The following is a 21,879-nucleotide window of genomic DNA, read 5'->3' as shown; positions in this document are numbered from 1 at the left end:
TGTGTGTGTGTGTGTGTGTGTGTGTGTGTGTGTGTTTCTGAAGAATTCGATAATAAACCTTAATGTTCAAATCAAGCTAACATCTCTTGAGGAGCTGCTCACGCATATTGCTTCAGTATTTACCGCCACCTAATGGCCAGAGTGAGTAGCACACCGCCAGATGAGCTGATCCAGTTAACAGGTTCAGCTGACAAACAGGAAAGATTATTGTGCCATATAGATTAGCTAGATTGCTCTCTATATTATAACTTCAGTTTACATAAGGCAATACACATACAAGTAAAGTCTGACAAAAAAACATAACTTTGCATCAATTAATACATTGTGCTGCACTGATTTTCCTATGTCATTGTGGTCACAGCGCAGGAGCATATGTGTGAAGTGCAGAGTGGGAGGGTAATGGTGAGGAAGAGGAAGAGCAGAGGATGAGGATGAAGAGGAGGGGAAGAGAGAGGAAGAAGGGGGGATGAAGGTAGGAGTTATCAAGGGAGGAAGTAGAGTCAAAGAGGAGGATGGGTCAACAACAAAGAAAGGAGGAGCAGATGGAGGAGGAAGTAGAGCTGGCAGGTCAGGGCTCTGGCTGGGAGCCACTGAAGGTTTGTAGCTCAGAGAGTAAAGCAAACTGGTTTTATGAGATTCACGTTCAGGACAATTAGATAAGGAGACTATATTACACAATGGCTCCTGTAAAACAAAGGTACTTGATACAAAGAGTTTAGTGCTCACTTACTAAACCATGACCCACAGACTAGATGGGGGATATTCCCAATGAGATGGAAATATTTAGTTTTTCCTCCCTCCCATGAAGCTCCAGTATTTTTCTGTTTATTTCAGTACTTCCCCATGAACTGGCATGCGGAAGCGTGTTTCTGCAAGGCTGCTGTAGTGTGATGGCAAAGATAGATATAGCAGCAGAGTCACAGATGAGTGTCAGATACACAGCACTGACTTACAGCTGCCCATCAGTGATGGACTCAAGAGTTTTGCCAATTCAGAAACTGGGGACCATCTGGGATGAAACACCATGTGTCTCGTTTACCCTGTATGATGTGTTTCTGCTCTTGTTTGTGTACCTATGTGTGGCGAGTACAAAAAGGGGGGGGGGGGGGGGGGGGGGGGTGGTTAAAAGTATGACCAGGGGGGTACCAACTACGCCACCCTGGGACTGCTACCCAGGGAAATATGCACAGGGGTCAACACCAGTCCAATCAACCCTAGGAGGACATGCCAGACACACAGGTTCACCCACTGAGAGAGGACAGAGACGCTGCTTCCAAAAATACAACACAATTTTATTTGTTCGTGCTACAGTACAAGTTAAAATTTTACTTTATTAAAAGAGTACATTAAAATGCCAATGCGGAGAGGGCCTCGGTCAGCCACGGGGAGGCAGACTACAGTAGTGTGTGTCCAGAAGTGAAACACTCACACAAGTGCTTCAAAGAAAAAAAACAGAGGTGTACCTTCTGTGAACTCCAGTGCAACATATAAGCAAATCATGCAGTGACGGGACCTCACCACCGAGTGCCTAGCCTAGCCTCCCCCCCAGGAGAACCTCAGCACCTACTGAAAGGAAAGAAACAAAAACCAAATCAAGAACAGACCCAACATAATACAACTCAAACAGAAACTCCAAAAAAAACCAATCAGCTCACAGCTCCATGTTTGCGGGAGTTGCCATTTCATAAGGTCAAGAATGTTGTTGGGTGGGGGTGGGGGGGGGGGGGGTACACACAAAGTCAGACCCAGCTAGCCAAAGTAATTATCGTTACCCCTTTTTTAGGTACCGACAGTTGCGATCACCAGTACCGAAATACTAGTTGTGCCAACGAAAGGAATGCAGCACAGGCCAATGGCAGGTGTCCTTTCTCCCACTTCAGCGTCCTTTAACCTTTACTGCCATTTTACTGTCAAAGTCACTAGATTGCTAAACCTCACATTCAATTTGAAGATTATGATGTAACTTCGGATGTAATAACACACACACAGTACCAAGTTATGGAAAAGAATGTAGGAAACACTGGATATGTTTGCTTGGAAAATCACACCAGTTTATGAAAATTAACATGATTCATGTCCAGTCTGGTCATCTGCTCGGCCTCTGTCCTCTGATCTGGATCCCCTCATTCTGACTTGTGAGAATTAAAGAGGCTTCAACCTGAATAATTACTGAAAAAAGACAGAGGGAAGTATTTTACATAAAACCCTACAGAGAGAAAAATGCACATACTGGCATTCAGGGAAACACAGGACACACAAATACTGTCACTTTCACTCCCTGCATTTGCATCAAGAACACAGACTCTACCAGAAGAGGCTCCATTCTGTGGGATTGTCTGTGAGTGTTACTTAAGTGCTTCTACAGAGAGCTGCTGTATGCTGGGAAGACTGGGACCAGGGAGAGAGGTGCTGTTTCACCCAGGTATGTGTGGAAACCCTTTTTCTATACCTCACTTTAAATTGGAACAAGCAACATAAAGAGCTATGTAGAAATACATTACCTTAAATAGACTGTGACAGTCAGGAACTAAATTCCACTGTTATTATTATGGTGAACTATACACCATATTCCATAATTCCTTTACCAATAGCAATGAGTAATCTATCAATAAAAGATGTCTGGTCTAAATTAAAAAACTTTTTTAAAGAATCAAACCTATTTAATGTCTATAATTTTAACATTTTTCATTCAAAACAAGAATAACTTATCTGCTTGTACGAGTAGAGAGGACGGTAAACACCATGAACCAGGAAAACAGACACCAGTCAAACAGCTCTAAGGCACTGCGATCTCGGTTTACCTCCAAACTGCATGAAATGCAGAATCTACAAGGCGGCAGGAGGCAGAAACCGTCTGAAAGCTAATTTAAACAGCCACACTTACAGGTTTCTTATTAAACCAGCATTGCAGAAACAGACCCTCTGCTTCCACAGTTTGAATAGTAGAGGTGGGCTGTTAATCAAAATATACAATACACAGACCTGACTGGTACCTGTAACAGTGCAAAGGCAGGTATTGTTTTATATTAGTAGAAGACATGGGGAGGTATGGATTATTAATGCTGATTTCATACTAAAACCTTTATCAACCTGATTTACCTTCAGAATACCTGTGTCTTCTTCCTCCACACCCTCTTCTCAGAAGGCTCTGTGCAGGCATGCCGCTCCAATCTGACCAGAAACACAGCATTCCCACCATGCCTGCAAAGTGTGATCATTTTAAACATCCTTTATACTTCTGTGCATCCAGATAAGAGAGGGAAATGTTTGTATGTTAAATGTAATAGATAGCAACAGTCTGATTAGGAATATTACTGTTGTTTATACTGAGCAATACTGTGTGATGAATAAATGATATCATGTAGATTGTGAAATATCTGCATAGTAACAGAGTCTAAATTCCATGATTAGAGCTATGACACATGGAATGTAGGCCTTGATATTGCCAAGAAAGGAGTCACATATGCGAAATTGTCTTGATTCTGTAAACAAGACTTTTATTGTTTAAATTTATTTAATCAATAAAAAATATTAAATGTATTAAATTCATTGAATTTAATGCATTTAATATTTCTACACCTTTGCGAACTCCACATGGAAGAGATAAAATGAAGATAATTTGGAGCTTCTGAGAGGCTCAGTCCTACAGCCCAGACCTGGGTTTGGGTCTGAGCTGTGTCATTTAGCACACAGGAATTGTGCAGTGGCACAGTGTAACTGGCCTCGTCCCGCTGGGGTAGGGAGGGTTACGCTGGCCAGGGTCCCCTCATCACTCCACTCTCAGCACCCTGTGAGTCACTCAGATGACTTGAGGGAGATGTACCAATCCTCAGTTCAGTGCTTGCTCTCCTGGTGCACTGTGGGACTTGTAGTGTAAAACATGGTAGTGGGTTGGGATGTGAGTGTATCAGAGGATTGCATTCATCCTCTGCATGAGCGCAGGGGATGCCAGCGGTGATGCAAGCTCAAAGTACAGGAAGAGATTCCACAGTCAGGGGAATGAAGGGGGACAAGCAAAAAAGGTACAAATGAAATCTTGTTCATATCCAAAGATAATAATTATTTTTCCACTTCAGAGACAGGAGAGGACTCTGTGGACTAAGAGGGAAACAGAGAAGGACACAGATGGCAATATGGTATGATGCAGACTTACCAATATACTATTTAAAAAGATTATGACAACACATGAAAAATGAATCACCCCAAATACTTAGTGAAAAAAGTACTCTTTGTAAAATGCAACAAAAAAGGCACATACTGGCACTCAGGGAGACAAAGGAGGCACAAACACTTTCACTTTCACTCCCTGCATTAAGAACACAGACTCTACCAGAAGAGGCTCCATTCTGTGGGATTGTCTGTGAGTGTTACAGACTGCAGTGCTTTTACAGAGAGCTGCTGCTTGCTGGGAAGACTGGGACCAGGGAGAGAGTTGCTGTTCCAGCCAGGTATGTCTGGAAACTTTCCTTTTCTAAGTCTCTCTTTAAATTGGAAGAAACAGCATATAAAGAGTTGCAGAAATACATCACCTTTATTAGACTGTGACAGCCTAGAAGAAAATTCCAGTGGTATTTTGAATAATACACTATATACCATAACTCATTTATTGATAGCAATGAGTAATCTGTCAATAGAACTAAAGAGGACCTAAAACAACATGAACTAGACAAAGACAAACAAGTCAAACAGCTCTCAGGCACATTGCTAATCCCTGTTTGCTGTAATCTAAGGTATTGCAGTGATTTCTGTTTACCTACAACCTGCATGAAATGCAAAATCTACAAGGAGGCAGAAACCATCTGAAAGCTAATTTAACACAGCCACACTCACAGGTTTTCTTATTAAACCAGCATTGCAGAGACAGGCACTCTGCTTCCACAGTTTGAATAGTAGAGGTGGGCTGTTACTGACAATAGCTGAATACAGACCCGGCTGGTGCCTGTAATAGTGTGGAGGCCGGTATTGTTTTATTTTAGTAGAACACATGGCGAGATGTGGTTTATTAATATGAGCCTTATTTCATGTTGTTATTCTTTGAAAAATTAATGTTTGATTATTGCAACTTTTTTTATTATTGCAACGATTTTCTGCACAAATTCCACATAGAAGAGATCAAATGAAGATAATCTGGAGCTTCTGAGAGGCTCAGTCCTACAGCTCAGACCTGGGTTTGAGTCTGAGTCGTACCGGTCGGCAAACAGGAATTCTGCAGTGTCACAGTGTAACTGGCCTCATTGCGCTGGGGTAGGGAGGGTTATGCTGGCCAGGGTTCCCTCATCACTCCACTCTCAGCACCCTGACTCTGTGAGTCACTCAGATGACTTCAGGGAGATGCACTGATCCTCAGTTCAGTGTTTGCTCCTGTGGTGTGTGGGGATGCCAGCGGTGAGGAGAGCTTAATGTACAGATGGAGATTACAAGCTCATGGGGATAGAGGGGGGAATTCAGAAAAATGAAAAATTAAATGCTTTTCAGAATTGAATGATTATTTTTTCTGAGGCAACCATGCTAATTATTATTATTACTACAGAGAACAGAGAAGACTCTGTGAGCCAAGAGGAGAACAGAGAGAGACAGAGAGGGACAGAGATGGCAGCTGGTGGTGTAACCTCCCTTCAGAGTGAGTCTTGATTCTTTGTGACAACAAAAAATGTCTTTAATCCTTCTTACTTATTTCCATATTAATAATATATTGCTAATACTCTCCAATACTAACTCCAATACTAACACTGGGGTATTGATCCTTGGACTGCTGTCAGAGCAGTATATTGTATTGTATATAATGTATATTAACACCACTGCTGAGGAGTGAATTGCGTTCTTTCTCTCTAACAGTGAAGGAACACCATCTCTCAGAGCTGAGGATTGTGCTGCTGGGGGTGAGATGTGCTGGGAAGAGTTCAGCAGGAAACACTATCCTGGGCAGGGAGGAATTTGAGTGTGGAAGAAAAACTTCACAGTGTGTGAAGAGACAGGGTGAAGTAGCTGGGAGACAGGTCACTGTGATCGACACACCAGGCTGGTGGACAAATTATACTGTGGAGAGCACTCCAGAGTTGAATAAACAGGAGATTGTGCGCAGTGTGTCTCTGTGTCCCCCAGGACCCTACGCTCTATTCTTGGTCATTGATGTGAGTGAGTCATTCACAGAGACAGACAGAAGATCAGTGGAGGAACACATGGAGCTTCTGAGTGAGATAGTCTGGAGACACACTATAGTGCTGTTCACCAGGGGGGACTGGCTGGGAGACACAACCATTGAGCAGCGCATTGAGGCTGAAGGGAAGGCCCTCCGGTGGATTATAGAGAAATGTGGGAACAGGTATCATGTTCTCAACAATAAGAACAGGGCTGATGGCACTCAGGTCACAGAGCTGCTGGAGAAGATAGAGGAGATGGTGGCAGGACATGGTGGCTGTCACTATGAAATGGACAGAAGGCTTTTACAGGAGGTGGAAGAGAAGAGGAGGGCAGTGGAAGAAAGAGCGAAACAGAGGCTGATGAAGGTGCAGAAACAGAGGAAGGCTCTCAGAGAGCTTTATAAGGGTGGGTTGATTTTGTCTTTGATACTTGATCAGTTATGATCTGCATTCATAACTGTGCAATTATGCAATAAGTTATTATATCATCCAGTTTTATTACATTATCGATTGTTAGAAACTGTCTCTGTACCACTGTGACATCTACAAACCTGATTGAAAGGTCTCAAAAATGTTGTTTTGAGTTTAGGAGTGCCAAAAGCTATAAGGTTGTGATTTTCTCCTGCACTTTTGGTAAGAAAGATTGGTTGATATCGGATTGAATGAACAAGCTGATAATTTATATGACAAGCACTCTGCTGAGTTTGTTTGGTTCAATAGGAGAGAAAGAGTCCAGACAATGAGCAGCTTTAAGAGAGATAACAGGCCTGCTTACAGGCACAGAGTAAAGGGAGTGGGTTTATTCATTTCATTTTGTTTGTTCTATTTTCTGTTGAAAAAATTGCAAAAATCATTTCTGTTGGTGCCCAAGGGACAGTTAAAATACCGCACACAGCTGTGCATTTGTTAATTTAGCATTAAAATGCAGTTTAGGATTGTTATTTTGTTACACTCAATTGCACTGAAATAATTGATAATTTTACAGGCCAGAGACAGTGTCTACATGTACATTATAACCTTACAATCAAAACCTTATTTGCAGTGACTGCTAGATCTGATAGGAACACAAAAAATCTGTAACGGCTCAGACAAGGACTCAGTCGCGGACCACGGGAGCTTCGGGTTCCAGGCAGGTTTATTGTTTATTGTAAACAAAGTCGTAGTACAAAGACAAGCAGGGTCGAGACCAGGAAGGCAGGCTATCAGGCAATCGGGCAAGGCGGCAGGCAGGAACTTGGTCGGGGCTCGGGCAAGGTCGGAAACCGGGAATCGCACAGACAGAGAAGAAAACGGCGGGGACGAAAGAGGCGAAAAAACACACTGTGACAAACTACCAAACAAGACAGAAACAAGCAGGGTAGAAACAGGGCTGGGCTGATGAGGGGACTGGAAACAGGTGTGCGGGCAGGCAGGTGGAACTGATCAGGAGGGCGGAGACAGGGCGGAGAACAGGGCAGGGCTGGAACACAAGGAAAAACAACAAACAAAAGCACATGGACAGGGAAAAAACAAAAACACCACAGCTAGGGAGGCGGAGTACTGACAAAATATGTCTAGTACATCAACATGGAGACCAGTCCTAACAGGAAGACTGCTACTAGCTACGTTCGCCACTCTGTGTACAATTAAAAAACTAGAATGTGCTCAATTTGAAAAAGACTTAAGAGTAATAGTTGACCAAAACTTAACAGGATCTAGGCAGTGTGCTGTAGCAGTCAAAAGGCCAACAGGATGCTGGGATATATAGCCAAAAGTATTGATTATAAATCTAAGGAGGTTATATTGAAATTATACAATTCTTTAGTCAGACCTCACTTGGAATATTGTGTGCAGTTCTGGGCACCGCAATATAAGAAAGATATTGAAGCTCTTGAAAAAGTTCAAAGGCAACTAAATTAGTTCCTTGCATGAAATATAAAAGCTATGTGGAAAGACTCAAGTTACTTAACCTATTTAGACTTAGCAAGAGGAGACTTAGGGGTGATCTATTAGAGGTTTTTAAAGTTATAAATGGACTCAATAAGGTTAACTACAATACATTTTTTAATGTGAGTTTTAGTATGATATAAGGAAGTATTACTTTACACAAAGAGTTATCAATACATGGAATAGGTTGCCAAGTCATGTAGTTGAGGCAGAAACCATTGCTTTGTTGGATTCTCTTTAATTGTAATGGCGAGCTTAGTCGGGATGAATGGCTTGTTCTCATCATAATATGTTCTTATGTTCTTATGTAAAAATTCTACTAAATAAATAAATCAAATAAAATGATATATTCAACAATTATATGACATTATCTGTATTTTTTTTTACACTCAATCACACTCAAATAATTGAAAACAATTTTGCGGCCAGAGACAATGTCTAAATGTACATCATAACCCTACAAACAAAACCTTATTTGCAGTGACTGCTAGATCTGATAGGAACACAAAAACATCCGTCTCTAGTACATCAGTATAGAGTCCAGTCCCAACAGAAAGACTGTTGACTGCTAGTTAGCTTTGCCACTTTGTTACATGTTCTGTGTTGGACTGGATGACGAACTGACTCCTTTGCTACATAGCAACAAAAAGACGCTGGTGATGGTCAATGTATGTGTATTTGTGTGTGTGTGTGTGTGTGTGTACACACACACACATATAAATGTATGAATCCACTCGTGATGACAATTAAATAAATTATATTGTTTCTTTCTACCAGGGGACAAACACCGTCTCTCAGAGCTGAGGATTGTTCTGCTGGGGGAGAAACGCAGTGGGAAAAGTTCAGCAGGAAACACCATCCTGGGCAGAGAGGAGTTTGGGACTGGAATGACACTTATACAGTGTGTGAAGAGACAGGGTGAAGTAGCTGGGAGGCAGGTCACTGTGATCGATACACCAGGCTGGTGGCACCTGTCTCTGATGAGTAATCCAGAGCTGCATAAACAGGAGTTTGTACGTAGTGTGTCTCTGTGTCCCCCAGGACCCCACGCAGTCTTCCTGCTCATCAATATGTGCTTCTCATTCGTAAAGATGGAAAAGACGTCAGTGGAGGAATACATGGAGCTTCTCAGTGAGAGAGTCTGGAAACACACTATAGTGCTGTTCACCAGGGGAGACTGGCTGGGAGACACAACCATTGAGCAGCACATTGAAGCTGAAGGGAAGGCCCTCCAGTGGCTTGTAGAGAAATGTGGGAACAGGTATCATGTTCTCAATACTGAGAACAGGGGTGATGGCACTCAGGTCACAGAGCTGCTGGAGAAGATAGAGGAGATGGTGGCAGGACATGGTGGCTGTCACTATGAAATGGACAGAATGCTCTTACAGGAGGTGGAAGAGAAGAGGAGGGCAGTGGAAGAAAGAGCGAAACAGAGGCTGATAAAGGTGCAGAAACAGAGGAAGGCTCTCAGATCACTTTTTAAAGGTGAGTTTATTTCCTGTCTAAACTAAATTTGAATGATTTGCAGTGAAATGTAAGTTTATAAAAACATATTCCTGTCCTTATTTTGTCCTCAATTTTGTTGCTTTCTATATGGAGGTGCAAATACCTCCCTAAGATTCCATTTTGTGATTTTTTTCTCTATTCTTGTGACTCTGTTAAATCTAAAGAGAAGAAGCATTTCAATTTGCTCCCCCTCACCTTGATGACATACCTGGATATTTAGACTGTGACACAGACATGCAACAAACACTAAAATAGAGTGAAATTAAAAACAGTGAAATTAAACAAACAAGCTGACAGAGCACTCTGCTGATATAAGAGATGAGTAAAATAAACCAGACACTAAACAAGACATTTGCATGTAGCAGTAGATGCTCTTATACAGAACAGTATGCAAGATGAGTACATTTAAGTACTTTCAGAACCTTTTCCTTCACATCTGTGAGTAGGCTCTTAGTTTCATGAATCATGTTGGTTTAAAGTATTTATCATTTTAGAGCAGGTGCTGTGTAGATATGGTAATCCATAATGTCTGGATGTATTTGAGCTGACAGTTATGACAGTTAATGAAGTGTTTGCCAGCTGGTGAGCTGTTTAGTCATGGAGTTGTTTAAGGACACAAAGTTTATTTATTTATTTTTTTTTGTAATCATGCTGTTGTTGAGAACTCTGCCTAGGATTGTGATGATGTCACCAGGTAGATGTAGATGAGGAATGTTTCCAATTGTAATTGTAACCCCCCCCCCCAGGGTTATGAACACTGAGACTGACTTCCCTATAGACATGGATGGTCATGAGGAGGGCAGTTTGTATTGCATTCGTTGGTCTTGGAGGCTTTTAAAGATAGCTGCTGGACATTTTAGCCCTCTATCAGGACAGATTTTATCAAACACCTGTTTCCTTCTGCCAAAAACTTCAATCTTCCCTGAGAATGGGCATTCCTGCAGGAAAATGATTCTAAGTATTCATCAAACTCAGGTCAATTAGGAAAAAACTGGAAATGTATTCCCCCTCCTAAAGGTGGTCAAGAGACTCTTACAAAATAATCATGGAAAAGATCATTCTGGCATAAGACGTGAGACATAAGGCATCAGTTCATCACAACAGTTCCATTCCACCACCAATGAGGTGGACAGGGGATCAAATGTTGGCCTCTGCCGGGTTATGGATGGGGTCCCTCCAGCTGACAGTGGATGCTGCAGCAGTGGTTGAGTAGCTGTGCTTGTTGCTCTGATGGGTGGAGAGACGGAGCAAGGAAGAGAAAAAGAGGTGAAGAGAGAGGGGGATAGAGAAAGAGAATGTAGTGTTTAGAATGGGATGAACATGGATTTTGAGTGCAGTATGTTATAAGGCAGTGTGACATTGGGGAGCCTCAGCAGACATAAACTATGGCAGCATACAAAGGGGTGGTGAGCAGAAAGGTTGAGACCCACGGCCAAGAAGGTGATCCGAGACTATTCAACCCCATTTACAGCAGGCAACAAACAGGTGCAGTCCAACAAGAAACAAAACAGCTTCATAGTACCTTAGGTTTTTTTATAGGCACAGGCCACCCTCCTCCTTAGTACCCACATTACTGTAAGAATTAGTGTAGAGGTAAGTTTTCAGTCTAGCCTTAAAAACTGTAACAACTCTGTCCTGCAGAGGGCAGCAGTGAGCCTAGAATCAACCCTGAAGGCAGTGGCTGCAAAGCAGGACAGCAGATTTTACTGGAAACACACACATACAAACAGAGTCACTCACACACAGCAACAGTACGATTACAGAATCACTCCTTAGGGGGTCATTTAGAATTTATAAATCTCAATGGAAAAATCAGCCCCTTGTTACAGTAATGTTCATTTTTCTTGCAGACATAAATGCACAGCCCTCCTGGCTGAAGTCCACAGTGTTAATCATGAATTCACTACTGTGCCACACTTCTCCACACTTACAGGGAGCAGCTCATCTCAGACCTGAATGTGTGTTAAGACTTTTGATGAGGAATATATTATGTTCTTTCTCTCTGACAGGAGAGGAACACCGTCTCTCAGAGCTGAGGATTGTGCTGCTCGGGGGGAAACATGCTGGGAAGAGTTCAGCAGGAAACACCATCCTGGGCAGAGAGGAGTTTGAATCTGAAATAAGAACTGCACAGTGTGTGAAGAGACAGGGTGAAGTAGCTGGGAGGCAGCTCACTGTGATCGACACACCAGGCTGGTGGAGGAATTATTCTGTCAAGAAAACTCCAGAGCTAAATAAACAGGAGATTGTGCGCAGTGTGTCTCTGTGTCCCCCAGGACCCCACACTCTCTTCCTGGTGATTAATGTGAGCAAATCATTCACAGAGACACACAGGAGAGCAGTGGAGGAACATCTGGAGCTTCTCAGTGAGAGAGTCTGGAGACAAACTATAGTGCTGTTCACCTGGGGAGACTGGCTGGGAGACACAACCATTGAGCAGCACATTGAGACTGAAGGGAAGGCCCTCCAATGGCTTGTAGAGAAATGTGGGAACAGGTATCACGTTCTCAACAATGAGAACAGGGCTGATGGCACTCAGGTCACAGAGCTGCTGGAAAAGATAGAGGAGATGGTGGCAGGACATGGTGGCTGTCACTATGAAATGGACAGAATGCTCTTACAGGAGGTGGAAGAGAAGAGGAGGGCAGTGGAAGAAAGAGCAAAACAGAGGCTGATGAAGGTGCAGGCACAGAGGAAGGCTCTCACAGCACTTTTCAAAGGTAGGTTCATTTTCTCTTTTACATTAAATTTGGAGTGTTTTGTCAAACACTTTTGCTGTATGGTGCAGCTGTTTTCAGTGTAATATAGACTACTTTAAGTTGTCTGTAGTACCGTGAGTGGAGTATCAAGCAATCCCCCCCTTTTTTACTTTCTCCTGATGATGGGTTTTGCACTTTACCTGGGTGCTGATTGATTGGAATGAATGGTGGCATAGATGACAGTGTTGCCTACATGGTGCTGTGGGTGACGTTATTGTGACCTCACAGAGAGCAGAACTGACAGCTGACTGGGAAACAGGCCTCCCTCACAGTGTGCTGGAATGACCCAGTGCTATAGAGGGACAAGGTATAGAAGGACAAGACATAATTTCAGATGAAGAACGTTGCGTTGCGCCATGACAAAATACCAACACAACTCAAATATTCACAAACAGCGCAACATTGCTGACTGCTACTCATCACCCTCTTTCCCAGGCCAAAGTGCTATGCATTTTGGAATTAAAACTCATCATGTGTTTGAAATGATGTACCAGAGGTTGCACCAATTCAACTGAGGTTTTTATTACAAAACATAAATCATGACAGATCAAATGAAGCTGTCAATTTTTCAGCTATTAGCCTTTAAAACTGAGAAAATACCATCTCTGCTGACAGAAAACACACAAAATGCATTCACAATCAGGGCAACAATTACTAGATTAATGTGAAGGTCATGAGTTCCCTTCACAACTGCACTACTCTTCCACATCACCCTACACTTATAAAGAACTCGTCTCAAAGCTGAATGTATATTAACATTTCTGATATGAATCAATTATATTATTGCTGTAACAAGTGAGCAAGAGGAATCCAATAGCAGAGACCACACAGTTGCACAGATGGGCTGTAAAGAAACAAAGTAACTCCAGTGGAGACTCAAAAATGAGAGGCTTTTTCCACAAGAACATACTGGAAGCAGAGCAGCTCAGGACTGAGCAGGGAGCCAAACCAACAGGCAGGGTTTATATAGGGTACCAAACACATGATGAGACTAACTGCACACAGCTGAAAGCAATTAACTGCATTAGGCAAGGCACAAACAGGAAGACAGAACCTCTGGTGGAAATTCGAGGATGCCTGTTGGTTGTTGCGAGAAGCATTCTCTGAAACCCTAACAATTTCTCTTTGACAGGAGAGGAACACCACCTCTCAGAGCTGAGGATTGTGCTGCTGGGGGGGAGAAAGAGTGGGAAGAGTTCAGCAGGAAACACCATCCTGGGCAGAGAGGAGTTTGAATCTGAAATAAGAACTGCACAGTGTGTGAAGAGACAGGGTGAAGTAGCTGGGAGGCAGCTCACTGTGATCGACACACCAGGCTGGTGGAGGAGTTATTCTGTGAAGAAAACTCCAAATCTGGATAAACAGGAGATTGTGTGCAGTGTGTCTCTGTGTCCCCCAGGACCCTACGCTCTCTTCCTGGTCATAGATGTGAGCTCATCATTCACAGAGACACACAGGATATCAGTGGAGGAACATCTGGGGCTTCTCAGTGAGAGAGTGTGGAGACAAACTATAGTGCTGTTCACCAGGGGAGACTGGCTGGGAGACACAACCATTGAGAAGTACATTGAGGCTGAAGGGAAGGCCCTCCAGTGGCTTGTAGAGAAATGTGGGAACAGGTATCATGTTCTCAACAATGAGAACAGGGCTGATGCCACTCAGGTCACAGAGCTGCTGGAGAAGGTAGAGGAGATGGTGGCAGGACATGGTGGCTGTCACTATGAAATGGGCAGAATGCTCTTACAGGAGGTGGAAGAGAAGAGGAGGGCAGTGGAAGAAAGAGCAAAACAGAGGCTGATGAAGGTGCAGGAACAGAGGAAGACTCTCAGAGCACTTTTCAAAGGTGGGTTCATTTTCTCTTTCACATTAAATTTGGAGTGTTTTGTCAAACACTTTAAGCACTGTATGGTGCAGCTGTTTTCAGTGTAATATAGACTACTTTAAGTTGTCTGTAGCAGCGTGAGTAGAGTATCAAGCAATCCCCCCCTTTTTTACTTTCTCCTGATCACGGGTTTTGCACTTTACCTGGGTGCTGATTGATTGGAATGAATGGTGGCATAGATGACAGTGTTGCCTACATGGTGCTGTGGGTGACGTTATTGTGACCTCACAGAGAGCAGAACTGACAGCTGACTGGGAAACAGGCCTCCCTCACAGTGTGCTGGAATGACCCAGTGCTACAGAGGGACAAGGTATAGAAGGACAAGACATAATTTCAGATGAAGAACGTTGCGTTGCGCCATACCAAAATACCAACACAACCCAAATATTCACAAACAGCGCAACATTGCTGACTGCTACTCATCACCCTCTTACCCAGGCCAAAGTGCTACGCATTTTGGAATTAAAACTCATCATGTGTTTGAAATGATGTACCAGATGTTGGGCCAATTCAACTGAGGTTTTTATTACAAAACATAAATCATGACAGATCAAATGAAGCTGTCAATTTTTCAGCTATTAGCCTTTAAAACTGAGAAAATACCATCTCTGCTGACAGAAAACACACAAAATGCATTCACAATCAGGGCGACAATTACTAGATTAATGTGAAGGTCATGAGTTCCCTTCACAACTGCACTACTCTTCCACATCACCCTACACTTATAAAGAACTCGTCTCAAAGCTGAATGTATATTAACATTTCTGAAATGAATCAATTATATTATTGCTGTAACAAGTGAGCAAGAGGAATCCAATAGCAGAGACCACACAGTTGCACAGATGGGTTGTAAAGAAACAAAGTAACTCCATTGGAGACTCAAAAATGAGAGGCTTTTTCCACAAGAACATACTGGAAGCAGAGCAGCTCAGGACTGAGCAGGGAGCCAAACCAACAGGCAGGGTTTATATAGGGTACCAAACACATGATGAGACTAACTGCACACAGTTGGAAGCAATTAACTACATTAGGCAAGGCACAAACAGGAAGACAGAACCTCTGGTGGAAATTCGAGGATGCCTGTTGGTTGTTGCGAGAAGCATTCTCTGAAACCCTAACAATTTCTCTTTGACAGGAGAGGAATACCGTCTCTCAGAGCTGAGGATTGTGCTGCTGGGGGGGAGAAAGAGTGGGAAGAGTTCAGCAGGAAACACCATCCTGGGCAGAGAGGGGTTTGAGTCTGGAATAAGAACTGCACAGTGTGTGAAGAGACAGGCTGAAGTAGCTGGGAGGCAGCTCACTGTGATCAACACACCAGGCTGGTGGAGGAATTATACTGTGAAAGACACTCCAGAGCTGGATAAACAGGAGATTGTGCGCAGTGTGTCTCTGTGTCCCCCAGGACCCCACGCTCTCTTCCTGGTGATTGATGTGAGCAAGTCATTCACAGAGACACACAGGAGATCAGTGGAGGAACACCTGGGGCTTCTCAGTGAGAGAGTGTGGAGACACACTATAGTGCTGTTCACCAGGGGAGACTTTGCAGGGAGACACAACCATTGAGCAGCGCATTGAGGCTGAAGGGAAGGCCCTCCAGTGGCTTGTAGAGAAATGTGGGAACAGGTATCATGTTCTCAACAATGAGAACAGGGCTGATGGCACTCAGGTCACAGAGCTGCTGGAGAAGATAGAGGAGATGGTAGCCAGAAACAGGGGCAGTCACTTCACCATATTGGACAGAGAAGGAAGTGAATTAAGCTTGAGAAAGAATCTTGAAGAGGAATGGAGCAGAAGAGAGGAGGAGCTGATAGAGAGGATGTTGAAGTTGGTGGTCGACTCAGAGACAGAGGGACACACTCTGCCGGTCAGGAAGAGGAGGGACAGCATGGAGTATTATCCTCCCACTAGTGAGTTTGGTTCATTACTTTCCAGCATTTCACAGCATTTGCAATTCTTCTATACATCAACAGCCTGATTACTTCTGCCTCACTTGGTTTTGAGTGAACAGCACAACAGTTTAACACTTTTACTACCATGTACCCTAATTTATGTGCATTTTTTAAATGTAGTACAGTGGCTGTAACAAGTGGGTTATTATGGTAATAAGTACATATCATACACCCTTACCTTTCCTGGATGGTCATGCTGCTCACCAAGGGAAAATTGTAAAATCTGTACTTTATTAAAATTATTAGTAATTATTTTATATTTATTATTAATATTCACTGGGGGAGTGGGGCGTATATATTCAAAATAGCACATGATCAATCACGGTGGATGGTGAGGGCCTCCTGCATAATAACTCACACAATGATAATAGTGCCTCACAGAATAGGCAGTGCTGTGTAACAGGGCTTTTTGCTGTTGTTGTGTTGCAGTGAGTGGAGGGACTCCAGCCCCCTCTGAAGCAGGCAGCTCTATGTGAGACGAAGAATTGGCTCATGAACGGGTCAGTGGGAAGGTGTTACCATGGCTGAGAAAGAATCAGCCTGAGAGCTCAGCATCATCTGGATATGGAACAAGGAGCTCTGTACTGAGTGAGACAGGGATGTTTGACGAGATGATACTGGAAGAGGACAGTGATGCTGACACTCTGGAGGGTGACACAGACTAAACATAGCTCTACACTGCCACCATGTGGTAGATTTTATAACTAATACATAAACTGTAGAATACAAAAAAAAATTAAATACAACACTACCTACAACACCTACCCATCACACTTTACCTTGAATATAGAATGACAGACTGCTTGAATACATTGTTTTACTAGTTGTTTTTATTGTGTATATGCATTGTCATATTTTCATAATGAAGTGCTAAAATGACAATTTATAAATAATTTTTAAACATTTTCATGCTAATCCAAAATGCAGCAATATTGTCAGTGTCTGTGAAACTTAATCTGTATTCTAATAAATATTTGGCTGTGGCTTGTAATTTCACATACTGACAACAGGACAAAGGTAATGTCAGCACAACTTTTCGAGGCATGAAGATTAAAAAGCCTGTATTAACACCAACAAGGTTCAAACTGTTTTGCCTATCTTCACCATTTCAAATGACAAGCCGTAGCCAAATATTTATTATGATTTATTCTCCTTTAGTCCAAAGAGAACTTCTTTGATATTTTTAAATACTTATACCTTTTTCCAAAGCTTTGCTGCTGTCTTTACCACTCCTTCTTTGATTATCTGTATACTGCAGGATGGGAATACATAGGAATGACTCATTTCCTGATCATTGCTGTCACTGATAATAATTTTTACCCTTCAGTTCAAACACATTTATTGAGAGAGGACAAATAAATATATACTGTTCTTGCAATGCTAAATGTAGAAATAAATAATATTTTCCTGCTGCATTTATGGTGACATCTTAAACATGGGCTTAGTGCTGCATAAAGTTAATATTTCCAACATGAGAAGTTACTCCAGGAGCCTCAAGCTCTCATTTGTGTATTTGGAAATGAGGTGCTCCCAGCATTAAGCACCATTCCAGTCTGTAGTCATCAGTATGAAGAGGGTCAGCATCAGCCCTGAGAAAAGCCTGTGATGAAGGGAAAATCTACAGGAGCCCAGAAAGGACATGCCAGAAACCACCACAAGTATCTTACAAACCCCCTCAAATGACTCCCCCTCTAAAGATATCTAAGAGCTCTAGATGTATGCTTCCTGAGAAAAAAGTCACCAGATTGAGCAACTAAAGAGCTGAGATGGCAACACAGTTTCCCTCAGGAGCAGCAGGCAGAGTGAGCTCTCATTCACCTCCAAGCCAGATTCATACTGATATCAGCGACGCTGCAGTCACTGGGGTCAGTAACAGCTGAGAGAGAGAGAGTGGTATGATAAAATGATATAATATTTAAATAGATAAAAAATGAAACAGAAAATGTGTTTAATACTTTAAGTGAAATATTGGGTGTGTATGTAAAAACCATGCATTTTGGGTCAGATTTGTTTAACCTACTGATCATACATTCGCGTTCACTCAGCATTTAACAAGTTTTAAATACTTTCAATTGTAAGAAAAAAATGCCTCTTATGTAAAAATAAATGAAAATCTTAGTGTAGCTGTTAATTAACATCTACGTCAATCAGCACTGACTCCTCCACATTCATTTGGAATTTGCACAACCCTGCTGTATCATGTCACTGTGGAGCAACAGTGGACACAAACATGTATGTCAATAGGTACCTGCAGTCATTTCAGAACGTGTATTAGCTCCCATGATTTGCATGAAGGGAAAAAATAAGATGATATTATTTGGGAAAGATTTAGCTAAGTTGCTATCGTACTTGGATTCCGCATTCATTTCATTTTTTAAAGTTTTGCGTGCCTCTAGATGCTGATGGAAACAGACCACACCTCTGTTTTCTTGCATATATGTCAACAATAGTGTGATTTCTGGATGCCATACTGTGCCACTATGCAAACGCCACTGTCTCATATGGAAGCTGATCATTCTTGTACAGTAGCTACAATGGCCAGTAGGTGGCACTGGTTGACTCAGACATTCTTGCAGAGTCCTGTGGTGGTGAACTAGACCACCACTGCACACTTTCAAAACTTGTGTGTTTCAGCCCCGAGGCCCCTGACATGACTGATTGTGCAGGAACCCACATATAAAATGTTTTAGGTTCACTCTCAGAAAACACATCATCTAAAAAAATGGTATTTGTACTTGACCTGACATATCTCTTTTGCGCTCACCTGATCCCTTGGAACACTACCACCTAAGCAATTTCTTATGTCCTAAACATTGTTTTCCTTTAAAAAAAAATTCAAAACTAAAGCTGTCATGTACTCATGCCTCTACCAGCTAGCTTGTACCTTGTCTGGCCACTATTGAAACCTGGTCATGCAGTGCTTCTGATATTGTTGACTCCTTATGTGGCTTTTTGCTTATGTTGTACTCTGCATCACTCTGCTTCTGATAAAAGCATCTGCCAAATGAATAAATGTAAATGTAGTTCCCATATGCTTATCCACCACAATTCAGGTAACAATTACATTGTTTACACTACAATGTGTTATAAGTTTTACATTTTATTCATAACTTCTGAGCACAGGAATATGTTAAAATCAACAAGAATGGAATAGCACGTTAAGTCTACTGCACTAGACCTTATTGCATCCGTCCTTCATCTGTTATAAGTGCACAAATTTAGATACTGACACAGTACTATTAGATTTGTACAATTACAGCCTATAGGGGAAGTAATACGATACACTTTCAAACGGCGGACTTCAACAACTTCAAACGGCGCAATGAGCGTCAGGGTAAAGGCGGCAACAAGAAACAATTTAAACAGCACAATTTAGAAAGCACAGCAATTTACGACAGCACTGATGGGGGGGTGGGACAGCAATTGTGTGTTGGGTCAGTCCAGGTAGAGTCTGAAGAGGTGCGTCTTCAGGCCCCGTCTGAAGGAATGGGGTGAAGAAGCTGTCCGTAGCGAGACAGGGAGTTCGTTCCACCATTACGTGTAGATCGGACCAAAAATGTAAATCTATCAAGATTTCAGGCTGTAACAGAACAAAATGTGGTGAAATCCAAGAGGAGTTAATACTTTCTACAGCCACTGTACATACACTACTGTACAGGTTGGCTGTATCAGGGGTAAAAGAAAATAAGTATTAATAATACAGTCATTAGTAATTAGATCATATCAGAATATCTTTCTGTTATCATACAGTTAATAAATACACATTAGGCCAGGATATGTTCTGTACTCATACATTAAAAACACATTAGGTCAGAATATGTTCTGAAACTCCCATGACTTTGTCATGTGATGGCTGAGTGAAACTTGTTTGCACATACCCCTGTTGATAAGTGTGCATGCACTTGTGAGTCTGCCTGACCACAGAGTGGGTAACCAACACAGCAAGGAGACATTCAGAGCACGGCATTGTGCTTGATAGCACCATTTTCTCTGTGAAAATTTTCACTGCTTTAAATACATCAGGATACAACACACTCATGAAAATAGAAATGTATTGCATGTCATGTGCTCATAGAGTGAGCAGGAGAACCTCAGATCTCCTTTTCCACACTGGGACCACACTACATCTACAGCAAAAAAAAACCCTCTCTTTAATTCATTAGTGCTCTAAGCTGGTATAAGGGTGATACAGAGAGGCCAGTGGTGATATTACTGTCAGCCATTTAAATCTTATTTATACTTTCATTCACTCTAATTTAGTCTTATGATATATAGAAACATGATCTATGAAAAGGTATGTCTTTGCGCCTGATTGAGAAGAGGGGTTGTGAGGGGGGTGGAGATGCACAGGTTTGGGAATCAGATTGAGAAAAGCAGTGACAGCATCAGCATTTTGATGGGAAGATGTTTTGCAGTTTTGTTGCAGAACTTTGTGGCCTGGCAGTTCACTAAATAAGTTTGTTTTAAGCAGGAAGTCCCCTGTGTTTGAGTTCTCATCTATATGTGCCAGCCTGACCACAGAAAGATAACGAAAAACAGTGGGGCAAATACTGAGCAGTGCTAGTGCATCTTTTTGTGAGAGGTTATGTCATTTTACAAATAAAGATCCAGTAATAAATCCAGTTGTATCTTATTTGTCCATTTTGTTACAAATGATCAAAAATGTTTGCATGTTTTGCACTTTCCTACTTAATTCATTTGTGCTCTAAACTGGTAATTTACTCTTCGGATAAGTTGAAACATGATCTATGAAAAGGCATGTCTTTGCACCTGTTTGAGAAGAGGGTTGTCTTTGCACCCGTTTGAGAAGAGGGATTGTGAGGAGGGTTGGGGATGTACAGGTTTAGGAATCACATTAGTAAAGTAGTGACAGCATCAGCACTTTGGTGAGAAAATGTTTTGCAGGTTTTTTCAACAGTTTGTGGTCTGGCAGCTCAGTTTCATGTCAGCAGGAAGTTTGGGTTCTCATGTGTATGTGCCAGTCTGATCACAGGAAAACATGGCAGGCAAATACTGAGCAATGCTACTGTCTGTTTTTATCAATGGTTTTGTTGTTTTTAAAAATAAGGATCCAGTAACAAATCAAGTTGTATTATGTTTATAGATACAAATCTCTAAAAATGTGTGTATCACTTTCCTATTGATGTGGATTTGAAAGGAAAATGTGAAACTGAAGTTGTGTTTTGTGCTGAGAGAGAAGTGAGCACAGGGATTCATCACGCAACTTGGTAAGTTTGAGACAGTATGAGACAATAGAGAATATGGGCTTTAATATTTGCAATCAGTATTGTAAATCAATTGTTAATTCAAGGCTGTTCCAATTTTATCTAATCATATGATTACATTTTTACCAGACGCTCATCACTTATATATAAATATATTCTAAACTGTATACAGCCATTCCTGAGGAAGGAAAGTCTCCAGTTCTTTAAGAGTTGAAGGAGGTAGAAATATACTCCTTTATAAGAACATTACCTTTTGTGATTGAACTTCCCTTAAAAGTACAATGATGTTTAGATTTTGTATTTGGGAAGGCCGTATAAGTTCTTTGAGTTCATCCTGGTGAAAATGAAAGCATTTATCAGGAATCCATTTAGGAGTGTGTATTGGGGTGTTATCATCTTGGAATATGGGATCATCTTGGGGAAACAATGTTTGCACCTGGCTGCCTTAGCATGTAACAGATCCATCACCATGTTTAACAGCTGGGAACAGGC

The 21,879-nt window shown here is 41.9% G+C and overlaps 2 protein-coding genes across 2 annotated transcripts in view; both read left to right on the top strand.

Moving 5' to 3' along the window:
• The window catches only part of LOC118773258 (NACHT, LRR and PYD domains-containing protein 12-like), a 104,503-nt gene that overhangs the window by 13,115 nt on the left and 69,509 nt on the right, over positions 1 to 21,879 (top strand). The window lies entirely within an intron of this gene.
• LOC118773618 overlaps positions 513 to 21,879 on the top strand; it is a 34,616-nt gene continuing 13,249 nt past the window's right edge. The window contains 6 exon segments of the mRNA XM_036522634.1: positions 513 to 567; positions 5,836 to 6,485; positions 12,199 to 12,292; positions 13,464 to 14,174; positions 15,352 to 15,758; positions 15,760 to 16,120. Coding sequence (XP_036378527.1) covers positions 513 to 567; positions 5,836 to 6,485; positions 12,199 to 12,292; positions 13,464 to 14,174; positions 15,352 to 15,758; positions 15,760 to 16,120 — 2,278 coding nt within the window.

This window comes from Megalops cyprinoides, chromosome 2 (assembly GCF_013368585.1).
Source record: "Megalops cyprinoides isolate fMegCyp1 chromosome 2, fMegCyp1.pri, whole genome shotgun sequence".
In the NCBI taxonomy this organism is placed as follows: domain Eukaryota; kingdom Metazoa; phylum Chordata; class Actinopteri; order Elopiformes; family Megalopidae; genus Megalops; species Megalops cyprinoides.
Note: the sequence above shows the minus strand (reverse complement) of the source record. Positions and strands in the feature narration are given on the sequence as shown.